The 13,623-nt window shown below is 40.4% G+C and overlaps 1 protein-coding gene across 1 annotated transcript; it reads right to left on the bottom strand.

The window, feature by feature from the left end:
• Window positions 1–914: 914 nt before the first annotated feature.
• On the bottom strand, window positions 915–8,758 carry LOC117407482 (epithelial-stromal interaction protein 1-like). Its single transcript, XM_059029394.1, has 10 exons — window positions 8,301–8,758; window positions 6,646–6,704; window positions 5,575–5,658; window positions 5,201–5,344; window positions 4,245–4,318; window positions 3,612–3,708; window positions 3,315–3,398; window positions 2,973–3,046; window positions 2,165–2,325; window positions 915–1,099 (listed from the first exon to the last, which is right to left on the bottom strand). The coding sequence occupies exons 4-10, from the start codon at window positions 5,222–5,224 to the stop codon at window positions 972–974; spliced, it is 642 nt and encodes a 213-aa protein (XP_058885377.1). The 5' UTR covers window positions 5,225–5,344; window positions 5,575–5,658; window positions 6,646–6,704; window positions 8,301–8,758; the 3' UTR covers window positions 915–971.
• Window positions 8,759–13,623: the final 4,865 nt, after the last annotated feature.

A 13,623-nucleotide genomic window follows, 5' to 3' on the forward strand; every position in this document is an offset into this window, starting at 1 on the left:
TCTTCTTCACAACAGAAAGACACACACTGAATTTCAAAGTGAAACTTTTATTACCAGAGAACAAAAGTAGTTATGTAGCACAATACAAAAAAATTAAGTATTTTATATATTTAGATCATTTTGGAAACAATATTACATTAAACGTATACAATTTTGCTATGAATGATCATTTAGCAATTCGTACTTTACCTTGCATGCCAATTCCATAATATCATGCAAGAGTGACACATTGGTTTAGGAATCTGTGCTGAATGAAGTACCCTGCATCCAGTGTGCAATCACATACTCATATACACACATAGCAAGAAAAAGACTAAGAAGTCGTTTAACAAAGAAACAACTCTGTTATTGAGAAACCCCATTGATTTGTTCATATATACCACAGTGCCATGGAGTTAATCATTCCCCAACTTAAACATCCGAAATCCGATTTATACCAGCCTGTTTCAATTGTCTAAAAAAACAGTGTTCGTGGCAAAGGTTTCTATCCAAGTTTCATTTCTTAAAATATTGAAGATAAATACAGTATTTCTAGAAGAAAAAAAAACAGTTATACAAATTACACATGTTTTGGAGAAAATGAACTCATCTGAACTAAAAAAGTATTCCTACAGTATAAATGGCTTAACTAAACCAGTATGAGCTGTTTAGTGATTTATTAAAACACTGACAACCTAGTGTGTAACATTTAGGAGAAATTGGATCTCACTGGCTGATGATTCAGTGACTTTGCAATAATTTCTATATAAACATGGTAATCATGTGCAATTATCTCTGACCGTTACCAGGCCACTACCTTCCATGCTTTCCCATTTCACATGGACTTGGTGCATACACAGGGTGTGTGTGTGTGTGTGTGTATATATATATATATATATATATGTATATATATATATATATATATATATATACATTTATAAAAATATCTATGCAGAGTCTGAAACTGGCCCAAAGCAGCTAGTTTCACTCTGCTACTGAAGCAGTTGGTAGGCTTGCCTGTAATCTCCATTGCACTGAGTCACTATTTCCTCTAAGAAAGATTGTTCACAGAAAGGAAAAGCATTGTGAAGTTTCATCAGTGTCCATTCATGGTTGTCTTCTGGAAAAAAAAGGAAGAAAAAAAACAAGCAAGCTCAATGAATGATAAACACTGCCTTTTTATTCTGATGATAACAGGGTAGATTCATGAGGCAGGAGTTTTAAAAGCTAAAGCTGTTCCCACTGCCCCATGATACTGTGCACAGGTGTCAGCTGACACACACGTTACTGAGCATCATTCTTGCAGATGAAAAGTAATAGTATCTATCTCCATGACAGTAAATACCTCCTTCCAAGGATGAAGTTGTGCTCCTGCAGAAGGGAGGTTGCAATAGGTGCTCTGCAGGTGTGGGTGATAGGTAGAGATCATGCATTATGACTTGTTTTTGAGCACTCTGTGCTGGTTCGGACTGCATTGGGGAAGACTTACTTAAAGACAAGCTTCAAATGCCATTTTATTTGGTTCTGGATTTTGTATACTTATTGAGACACAATAAAAAATGAATCTGACAGACAAAGGGCCTCATGAGAACAGTGTGCTCACTGAGAATGGTGTCTGGAATCTGGGGCGATGGAAACCCAACTTCAGTGAATTTGTCTTAGCCTATCTCTTAGTGAGGTCAGGTGTCAACATTACATCCCTCAGACTAATTTGGCTATCCTTGGCTTGCCTGTCTGACAGCTAAGCCAAGACACGAATTGTAACATTGTCTTTCCAGAGTGCTGTCTCCAGCACAGGGATGAGGCATATCCCCTGAAGAAGGGCTTGTGTGGCACCATGGGTTGTGCCTCCTCTGCTGTTACAGAAACCACTGCAGTTCTGCCAATCTGGCCCTCATTGTACAAGCACCAACACAAAGAGACCCGATTCCTGGACTGCTGGAGCTCTGAGGGTGGGGCTGTCCACAGCTGTAACCCTGAAAGCGTTCTCAGAGGGAAGCACAATCATTCCACATGTAAAACAAATTCCTCACGAAGCCCAAGCACTTCAATATAAACATGCTCGCAATTATGAAAACTGCTCTGTGAACAATAGGATTGTGGAAACAATTAGAGTGGGCTTAGACTAAACAAGTGTAATTACCAAAGGAAAGACGTGTGCTTTCAGCTTTTAAAAAGGGCTTACCGTCCTCTTCCTCCCCGTCTGCTTCACTCTCTGGCCTGTGTGCTTCTGGAGCTGCATCTGCACACAGGCCTCTTTCTGCTTCCACACCAACAGGAAAGAGCGCCTCCTTCCTACCTGACTGTACGTCTCTTTGAAGTCGGTCCAGAAACGCTTCATTAACCCTGAAATGAAGAATGCAGTGGTGAGCTTACCCAGTACCAACTAATATATCTGCATTACAGTGAAACTGGGGACAGCCACATGGTAAACACGTATGTTCAAAACACAAACCCCTGACTGACATTGTGCTAAATACAAAATCAGAGCTATCGGTGTCAAAGTAGATCAGCATGACTCAAATCCAACCACACACGTACATGTAGACATGCTAGTGTGACGGACTGACAGACATTCCTCAAATATAGCCCAAGATTCTAAAACGTGAATGTCCTAACCAAGTGTCCATCACAATTACGGTTCTCTTCATATGTGTAAAACACACAACGGGTGGATAATACAAAATATATACAGCTCTGGCCAAAGGTTTTGCATCATCACCCTATAGAATTAACACATTTTGCTTCATAAAGTCGAATTAAACCTGCTGAATAATGCTACGTTAACATATTGAATTACACACCGCTTTGTAGTTTTCTATATACTTTACTGAAATTATGTCTCAATCCCACAATTCTAGCTGATGCTAAACTTTTGGCCATAGCTGTAAGTGGTACATGCATGGTTTGGCACAGTTACACGCTTTATGCTATAGAACCACAATAAATGTTGTGATTGGCAGCTGGCCCGTGTAAAACGGGGACATATTTACCTCCTGCGCTCATTTTGTAGTTCACGCTCTGTTTCCTTCATTTTCTGTTTTTGTATTTCCTCAAGTATCTCACTCTGTGAAAATTTAAAAACAAAAAAAACAATTACTGTAGGTCTCAAATGTGCTGTTTTGAAAGAAGGTTAAAGAAATCTCTGTTGTAAGCCTTGCTTTCAGCTAGTGTTGCACTTCCTGGGTCATTTCACCTGGAGACTGCAATTGTTCCTACCCTTTCCAGATCTTCCTTCATGTCACCAACCAGCCAGCTGCTTCTCCTATTGGCTGGGATGGTTAGCAGCTACTAGTGCATTATTATAAAGCTGTGTTTGCTTTGGCCTCCCATACCTTTCTTCTTTGCTCTTCTTTACATTGCCACAGGGCCTGGTTCTCCTCCTCTCTTTGCGTCTCTCTATAGTTATGCACTTTAGCCTGCAGATCGGAGACAGAGGGAGAAACAGTGTTCAGCTGAGCAGCAACAGCACAGGCACTGCCTGTCAAAACTCTTAATACCACACAGCCCATACCATTCTTAACAGCTTATATAACAGCATTTAAAATGGATTGTGAACAACACAGAACTACCGCCTGCTTAACTGGATACAAATTGCTACAACATCACATATGTGTCTGCAGTGTCCTTACCCAAGATGATGTTGGCAGAGAGCTGCTCATTGATATCGGAGCTGAATTCGCTAAAGGCTGGGATGATTCAATCTTCTGCAGAAAAGCATGGGTTTTGCTACAAATAACAGACATTGTGGAGCATTAAACATTTAAAATGTGTTTTTTACTTTATAGTACATACGAATACCAGGACTCACTACTGTTAAAGTGCTGAAAAGAAGGGCAGAAGCTGAAAGCCCATTGAAGCCACTAGGAGAGGATGCAGAGACCTCAGCTGGTGATAGAGGGTCCTGCAAGCATCCAAAACTTATTTTACAACACCAGTTTGAAACAGTTTCATGAATGCCAAAGTTTATTTTATTCACAACAGCAGGCTGTTGAAATAACTCGTGGGTTTAAGCTTTGTGAATATGGCCCCCTGTCAGTAGGTTGCAATGCATCACTGATAGAGTTCACAAATCCATATGAGTGTCCACAAGTACTCAAGTTGAAAGATGCCGATATTACTACGGTAACTACATCACACAAGTGAGACCAAGCAAAGCGATACTGTCCGTGCACTACAATGCTTCATTTGAACTGAGTAAAATGTCTAAGAAAGCACACAGTTTACTGTATATCTTTTTTCATATGAACACCCTTCCTTCTTACGCTTGCTGGTCCTTTTTGTATTGTTCCCTTCTTTGTCTCTCCTGTTGCAGCCTCTTTTCTTCAAGCCTGTTTGCCTACAGATTAGAGCAATAGTTTTTAAACTCATAAAACTTTACATTGTCACAAAACATTAGCAAGCATAGTACCACATCATTTTAAAATGGTTGGATAGCAGTAATTCACTATTCAATAGTACATTGCATGTGTTTGTGTTGACCATCACCAGTCATTTAACCCAGAACCTGTATGTGAAATGCATGCAGATAATGCTAATACAGTACAGTTAAACAAAGTGACAATAAGAGAAGCAGACTTTATCAGGAGTTCCCCAATAACCTGGCTAAGTAAGTCTGAAAACACAAATATTCCTAATCCAATGTGCAGAACCCTAACCCTAGCCCTAAAGCTAACCCGTACTCTAACCCTAATGCACAGAGCCCTAATTGTTACTCTAATGTTTTGTTTCCACAGCACATCCGAGCCGCACTGGGGCCAAGCAGGGCTGGCCTGGTGTAGCACCGGATGAACTTGGTATAGTTCCCACCGTGGAGCCCTTAAAAACCTGGGCCTCACAGCCTGCTTGTGACCGTGGAAACGAGGCCTGTGAGGCCTGCTTGGGTCCTAATACTGCACAGGATATGAATACAATCACATTGTGTGTCAGAGTAAACTGGCTTCACCCCAGTCTGACAAAAGGACTTGAGAATGGCATTTTACAACTGGAGGTAATATAATATTTCATAAAGCCCTGTTTACAACACAGTGAACCTGGGTTTAAATAACACCACACTATGTTGTCATAGGCACCAGGTCAAAGTCCCTTGGTTTGGTACATTGTTACACATCAAGTGGAAGTAAGATTTGAACCCGTGTTTTGCTAACTTGGCAAAAGAAGCTCCTCCGTTAGCAAAGGCATCAGATATAATCTGATAGTAAATGGAACATAAGCAGCACACCTTTTCCCTCTGTGCCTCTTTCATTCTCTGGATTTCTGCTGCTCCAACATGCAAATGCAGTCATCCTTACCTTTTTTTGGTACTTCGATTGCTGGTGGTTCAACATTTGCATTTGCCTGGCCTCAGCCATTAATATACCTCCACCTGAGGACAAAAGTTATAACGAGAAGCCTTCTTAACAGCAGTTTACAAAAATTGGGAAGAGACCTGTCTTGTTAAAAATAATAACTGAATGATATTTACTGTACTTTTCCTTTTTCCATCTCTCATTTTTAAATGAACTTCATTCTGTTTTTTGATCAAATATTGGTGTTTTCTGGTGTGATTCTGTTTTCATGATCCCTGTGTCACATGCCCTGTTTACAGTGTATTACCCAGCTGTGCAGGATCCAGGTTAATTGGACCAGGCTTGTGTGCTTCCCTCCATTGCTGCAGATCTGCTTCTTCTTTTTGTGCCACTGCAATCAGAAACACAGTAACACAGAACATGTATTCAGCACCAAGGAATAGTACAGGTGTTAGTACCACATAACATAACATAACAAACACGTCAAATACACCTCAAACAGCTCAGTCTTGTATCTCATAATCAATGGTGCCGGACTGTGCTGTGCGGAAAGGCTGTGTCATTTGAAAGGTGTGTGTTAAACAACCAAACTGTTTGGAACAATGCCTGTTTTCCACTGCTTTTCTCTTATTGCGTGACAAAACCTCATTAATAAGACCACTGATAGCTGTGTACAGACCAGAAATAAAAACAGCCACAAATGTTTGCTTGTTTGCATATATTTAATCAATCCCACAATCCAGCGTGACCTTTTACTACCGCAATATAACCTTTACTGCTGCACTACTACTTCCTGGGTCAGCTATATCTGACAAAATGACACTGGAACGCAGACAGCCATCTTTAAATACACCTTGCCCAGCTTAGCTATACCTGGGAAAAGGCACTGGAAAAACTGAACACAATATTCTAATAGAACTGTGACCTCTCTTGAGATGTACCTACCACCAGTCGTACAGCATTTATGTATCCCAATACATAAGAACTTTATTATTTAGCAGACGCCTTTATCCAAGGCGACTTACAGAGACTAGGGTGTGTGAACTATGCATCAGCTGCAGAGTCACTTACAATTACATCTCACCCGAAAGACAGAGCACAAAGAGGTTAAGTGACTTGCTGAGGGTCACACAATGAGTCAGTGGCTGAGGTGGGATTTGAACCGGAGACCTCCTGATTCCAAGCCCTTTTCTTTAACCACTGGACCACACAGCCTCCTACATGCGGGTCTGGCCCTGAAGAGCACTGCCACATACCATATCTCAGGGTCATTCAATGCTAGTTGTTTTCTTGTTGATGGGTCTGGTAGTACTAATTACCACCAGAGGCTGAATACAGTATCATTAAAAAGGGAATAGTTATGCCTTGAATTACTTACTGCTCTGCAATTTACTTCTCCTTGATTCATTAGGGCGGATCATGGAATATCCACCCATGCTGAAAGACAAAAAAAAAAACACTTATCTGAAAGGGGTATTTCCATTAGGGCTTCCCATTTAAAACAATCACTGATGTTTATAGTGTAGGGCCCTACCTCTTAATGGATTGGGATAGTATTACATAATATTATGTAAGCAACCAATTAACTCCCTAATGATCTAATCAAGTGCAATGAGAAGCAATGCATTGTGCTGTGGTGGGCATGGACACATGAGAAATTCAAATACAGGACAGGTGTGGAATGTTTCATATAGGGAGATGGTTGATTTTAACACTGAATGCTGAAGGAGGGGGAAATGAGTCATTTCTTTATTTTACATTTCACTCCAGAAATCATATTGTTATGTTGTATTTTGCTTCTTATAAAAGTCCTAATGATTATGAAATGCCTAATAATAATAATAATAATAATAATAATAATAATAATAATAATAATAATAATAATAATAATAATAATAATAATAGAAAGTTATGCTTTCATAAAATAAATGCTTTTTAAGTCTCAAAACAACACTTCAGTGAGACCTGGCATTATATATGTTGTTTCCCGGTCTGCTGAGGGGTATTGATGCAGAACGCTGACTCTCGCACAATGTAGCTCTCACAGGCAGCTCACATAGAGTAGTACTGCATGCATGCCCGATCACATGATAAGGGTGATGAATTTAGGTACAAAAACTAAGTTTATTTCACAACAATAACCTAACCCTAAACCTAAGCTCCGTGGGGTATTGGCCGTGGATCACCAATTAATTCTCACAGGGTAATCACTATCAGGGCTGCCAGATTTCTGACAGAAAAAATAGCGACCTCGTTCTTCAAAAGAAGACCAAACAAGACCAAAAACAAGCGTAATCCATGTTAGAGTATGGGCGTTTATGCAAATTCCAACCTGCGACTCAAATTCAAACCGCGACTCTCAAAAAGCACAAGCCCAATCCCGCTTATTATAAGCGGACTTGACAACTGATCGCGGTGTTCAGTTCTCCCCCTCCCACACCCTGTTTATGATCACGTGGTAGGGGTGTTGATGATGAATTACGAGTTGCGCACGCAGCACTACCCTATGTGAGCTGCCAGCAAGAGCTGCGATGTGCGAGCCTTCGTTGTGCCGTGATTGGAGGTGTGGTTATCAGCAGAAACTGAACTTATATTTATTATTTACTAATTTCTTAGCAGACGCCCTTGTTACAATTATATCATATTATTTTTATTTTTTTTACATACAAGTACCCAAAATACAGTTGGGTTTTTACTGGAGTAATCTAAGTACCTTGCTCAAGGGTACAGCAGCAGTGTCCCCCACCTGGGATTGAACCCACGACCCTCCGGTCAAGAGTCCAGAGCCCTAACCACTACCCCACACTGCCGCTAGCCTACATATATTATTTATAATACCAGTATACAAAACCAAAATACAGTACTGTATATTTATCTGAAAAAATATGTATATTTTGTAAATAGGAACATATACCTGTTAACGTTTACTTCCTAAATTGCAGAAAAGATACTCCAATAAAATACACACGCAATGCACGTATTTATTACATAAACGATACCTACTTGAAATAGTTACATACTGTTTAAACTTACTACTGTGCCTGTCCTTCGTTTTGTGGGGACGGTGTAGTTTGTGCTCCAGAAGCGTTATCCCCGTTCTCGTGATTCGCAATGTCATCCTTGCTATTTCCTGCCAGACTCATATTGTTTAGATCAGGGTTCAGTCTGTTGTTACCATTGTAGTTTCTGTGCTTTGGATTAAACCCACCAGGTCCACTTCTGTTAGGGTACATGTTGAATTGTAAAGCTGCACTGAACGTCGTCAGCTGAAAATCCCAGCAAGCAAGAGGTTTCTCAGGGAATCTACCTCTCTGTGAGAAGGCTGTCTGATGTCGTCGTGAGTAGTCATTATAAATTGGGCAGGTTCCAAAAAATGATTGACAACCAATCAGGCCTCTCGAAGAAAACAAACAAACAAACAAACAAACAAACAAACATTCAGATAATTAGATGAAATATACCTGGCAACCCGCCACATAACAGATCCGCACACCGAGGAAATAAAACCACCTGGAAGTTGGTTACTTATTCCCGGTTCCTTATTTGCGACGTAGTTGACAAAGCAGCGCGTCCTTTTTCTATGTGTTTTAAATCACTTACACATCTTGCTCAATTAATATATTGCCACTATTTAAAAAAATAATCGCTCCTTCTTTAAAAAAAAAAAAGAAAAAGAAAATATTATTAACAAATCTGTATCAGCAGCATAGCGGTCCACTATATTACCCGCTTGTTTCGCCCCATTTAACCCACCTTAGACGCCTTGCTCACTAAATATCCAGGTATCCCTAGATAGGTTATAACCCCCTCTGCAAAAACACTAAAGATTTAAGTGAGCAAGCCGTACCCCATGATCAGCAGCACCCCAAAGTGTAGCCCATTATAACCTATGCAGAACGCATGGGGGCACGTCTTTGGATGACCCATTTACCCCCCTTAGACGGCTTGTTCACTAAATATCGAGGTATCCCTAGATAGGTTATGAACCCCTCTTTGTAAAAACACTAATGATTTTAGTGAGCAAGCCGTACCCCACGATCAGCAGCACCCCAAAATGTAGCCGATTATAACCTATACAGAACGCATGGGGGCACATCTTTTGATGCCCCATTTACCCCCCTTAGACGGCTTGCTCACTAAATATCGAGGTATCCCTAGATAGGTTATCGTCTCCTCTTTGCAAAAACACTAACAATTGTAGTGATCAAGCCGTACCCCACGATCAGCAGCACCCCAAAGTGTAGCCCATAATAACCTATGCAGAACGCATGGGGGCACGTTTTGGATGACCCATTTACCCCCCCTTAGACGGCTTGCTCACTAAATATCGAGGTATCCCTAGATAGGACATAACCCCCTCTTTGTAAAAACACTAAATATTTTAGTGAGCAAGCCGTACCCCACGATCAGCAGCACCCCAAACTGTAGCCCATTATAACCTATGCAGAACGCATGGGGGCACATCTTTTGATGACCCTAAAACTGTTAGTGTTTTTGCAAAGAGGGGGTTAAAACCTATCTAGGGATACCTCGATATTTAGTGAGTCTGTCCCACGCCTCTTTCAAGATCTCTACGTGGTATGATGTCACAGGCTGTGGGGGTGGAATGATTTCAAGGACATCATCAAACAGGTACCAGAGGATGTCATCACATCACGAACAGGCCAGAAGAATCTGTTTGATCCAACGCGATGCATGCACTTTACTTGGACATGCATTTCAACTGTGTTAAGGATGATGCCTGGATATAGGTCTTCAGCGTATCTGAGCATACACCACTGCCCAAGCAGCCCTGGACTTCCCCACTGGATTTCCTTCACTGGTTGTGGCTTTCCTTCACTGGCTGGCTGTGGTGCAGCAGTTGGAACCTTCCTGCTGAAACTGAAATGCTGTGTGTTGAAGCACTTGCAGTCGAGTTGCTTCTGTGTTGACCACATGCAGCTGACATCACGATATACCAGCTCTCTTGGAGCAAGAGTAATCACCTGGTGGATGCTCATTGTTGATGGCACTGCTGGTATCTGGGTTGGCATCTTCTCCAATGCGTTCTCTACGTTCTCACTCTTCACAAAGAACAATTTCACTGTTGTGTTTGTCTCAGTCAGGGCCTTGAAGAGCTCATGTGCATCAGGGATATCACGGCCCTTAGCCACCAACATGTCAGCTGTTCTTTTTAAGGTTCCCCCAACACCATCAGGAGCCCCTTTTTGCCATGACTTGACTTGAAAAAATTCCAATGCCAGCCTTGAAGCCTCTTCTGTCCAATTCCGTGCTGAAAAGGAAGAAGTTGCCTCTTTGCTTGTATTGTGTACAGGGGCCATCACTAAAAAAGTGCAGCACAGTCACTTGCGGATGTGTGGCCTGAAGGTAATCCAGCACTGGATCGAGGTGTTGCCATATTGCTGGAGGGCCTTTGTGCCTGGAGGGGGAGATGGTGCTGAAGCATATGGGCTCTGGTTTTTCACCTATGTACAACACCACCGTATGCAGAGTGGCCTGCTGGTGTGAGGCCCAAAGTGGACAGCTTGTATCTCAGAGCTGAATTTACAGGTGTAGTTTTCTGAAAAGTGTACATGGATCAAGGCCTCATTCATTGACATGCATTCCTTCAGCTCTCTGCAGTAAGCATACTGCTGTTTAATATTGAACAAGTGTCTTTTAAACCTGTGCAAGTAGGTGTTGAGTAACAGGGTTGAGGGTGACGGGGTTGAGTTTTTTGGCTCAAAATGGCCACTGCTCCTCATGTGGTGAAGAACAGGAGACCACATGGCATGCATGAAATTAATAAATTGCATATATTTTTGCAATAAAAAAGATTGTTTTGATAAGTAATAGTTTTCTATCTCTATTTCATGTAACAGAGTTGAGTTGTTGAGCTCGACGGCCCCAATCTAACAATAAAAATCTATGAAATATAGATATAAAATAATGTGATAACTTGCCTGTCTTTGCACCATGTTGTTCAGAAGACTTGTATGATGTAGCTTCCAGTTGAAGATGTCACATAAGGATAAGTTCACTGTTTTTATGGGGGGGAGATTGGTTGGCGTAACAGGGTTGAGGGTAGACTGAGGTACGCAACTAAATATTGTGATTTTAATCAATAATCATGCATTTATTTGGAAAAAATACATTCTCAGCAAAAGAGCACAAATAGATGTATAGATCAATGGCAAAATGTATGCATTATTTGGCATTTTTATTAGTCATATTCTAAGTACAAATTCAATGAAGGCCACGGAGGACATGACAAAAAGCTTGGTGTCAGTTGAAAACAAGATATTTTCTGGTATTAAAGATGAAAGTAATGTAATATTTCTTACACTTCATTGCAGGGGACAGTGCAATTTATATAAAAAAAGCTTTTAAAATTAGATTTTGGTGACCCAATACTTAAAATATACTTAAAAAGGTCAGAGGGACTCAAATCGTACCGGTTTCATGGAATGACCCGGCTACACTTTGGGGTGCTGCTGCTCGTGGGGTACGGCTTGCTCACTAAAAGTGTTAGTGTTTTTGCAAAGAGTAGACGATAAACCACCTGGAAGTTGGTTACTTATTCCCGGTTCCTTATTTGCGATGCAATATATTAATTGAGCAAGATGTGTAAGTGAGTTAAAACACACAGAAAAAGAACACGCTGCTTTGTCAACTACATCGCAAATAAGGAACCGGGAATAAGTAACCAACTTCCAGGTGGTGAAAACAAAAGCGTACCAACGCAAAATTCAATGAAAAACAACAAGCTGTATTTATAATGCCAGGCTAGAACACGATGTGCACACTGCAAAAAATACAAAGTGCAGATGTTTCGGTCAGACATTGACCTTCATCAGTGCGACATGTATTGAGCATTCCACAACAAGAAGATTACCAGCCCACGCCAACAAGATTCCTGTTGCAAACTTGTTCTGCATTTTGTATTCCGCAACACGCATATTATTAACCTTGCAGACTGTAGTCAGTGCTTTATAGTAAATACATTATGATTTGTTGTTAACTCCTCATCAGTTTGCCTGTCTGTGTGCTCAACTTGATCAGTAGCCATGACCCTGTTGGCATTTTAAAATGTATTAAATATAGTTTCAACAGCACGGCTCTCAAGTTACATTCTTCTCTGAAGCCTTCTTAACCAGAGAAGTCAAGATAAATAATCTAATAAATAATTTAAATAAAGGTGTTTGTTCTACTAATATAACCATACTACAGTCTTGTATTGACGTAAATATTTTAAACATGTCATTGAAACGTGATTAAAAGTTATGTTCAGCCAAGTTAATTATAAGTTGTAAAGTAAACCTATTCGCTAAAAAGCCTGAGAAGATTACTGTACCCTTATAATAATACACTGTAAAGTTATACACCAAAAAAGCATGCCAAAGTGTAAAGCATAGTAAAAACACAGTGAAAAGATGCCAATAAAGAGAGTCATGGCAAATGACAGATATGTATAATAACGCATAGTCAAAACCATGGTTAGTCGTGTGATACAGTACAGTAAGTGCAAGTCAATCTGCAAAATTACACTGCAGCGTCCTAAAAGAAGCAACTGGCACATCAGTAGAAGCATCGCATGTTTTCTATTGGTCTCTGAAAATTGAGAATGGGAGCATGGAGGGCAAACACCTCTCCCCCAGAGTTATAATAATGCAAAACGGGTATCAGATCAGCTATTTCAGTTGGGAGGGGGGACGGTGGGAAGGTGGGAGGGTCGGTCCCAACTGTCTACCCCATATCTGTCTACACCATATCTTCCCCTTTGTCACCCTTCCAAACACGTCAATAAGGTACACGACCACCACAGACTTTACACTGCTCTGGGGCTGACTGGCTGCGCTTGTATAATCGAGTTTAATAAACACATCTCTAGAATGAAAAATAAGATGGGGCACGCGCTTTTAAAAACGGGTAAATAAAAAGCTTTCAATGCAAAACATGTGCTTCTTTTATTTGTTTTCCTTTCTCAGTTATAAAGAATGTTTGCAATTGTACTGTTGAATGAAAAGCCAAGAAGCCATTCCTTAACCGTTTCCACATTGCAGACTATAGGACAGATAATTACTCAAAGCTAAATTTACAGTGCAAAACTACTGCTGCCCTTATTTTTTTAAACGTGTTTCTATCTTCTAAAAATAACTGTAGCCCTAAGCCTATGAGTATTACTCCTGTTAGCACCTGTAATTGCATGGACAATATAAAACGTTACCTTAAATTGACAGGAAATTATAGCACTCATTTGTTCAGATGCTTTAATTCAATGAAAAGTTGCATAAGCAAGGAAGATAATTGTCAAATAAGCATGGATAGCTATTCTATTGTTAACCATGTTTATGTTAAGGTTTATACGATTTTTTTT

Source organism: Acipenser ruthenus, chromosome 8 (assembly GCF_902713425.1).
Source record: "Acipenser ruthenus chromosome 8, fAciRut3.2 maternal haplotype, whole genome shotgun sequence".
NCBI lineage: Eukaryota > Metazoa > Chordata > Actinopteri > Acipenseriformes > Acipenseridae > Acipenser > Acipenser ruthenus.

What these genes read in the sequence shown, in the direction of transcription:
- LOC117407482 (XM_059029394.1), bottom strand. Translation starts at nt 5,224, where the DNA reads ATGAAAGAGGCACAGAGGGAAAAG. An exon ending in AAGAGGCACAGAGGGAAAAG is followed by an intron (nt 4,319 to 5,200) that starts GTGTGCTGCTTA and finishes TCTAATCTGTAG; the next exon opens with GCAAACAGGCTTGAAGAAAA. An exon ending in AGACGGGGAGGAAGAGGACG is followed by an intron (nt 1,100 to 2,164) that starts GTAAGCCCTTTT and finishes TTTTTTTTCCAG; the next exon opens with AAGACAACCATGAATGGACA.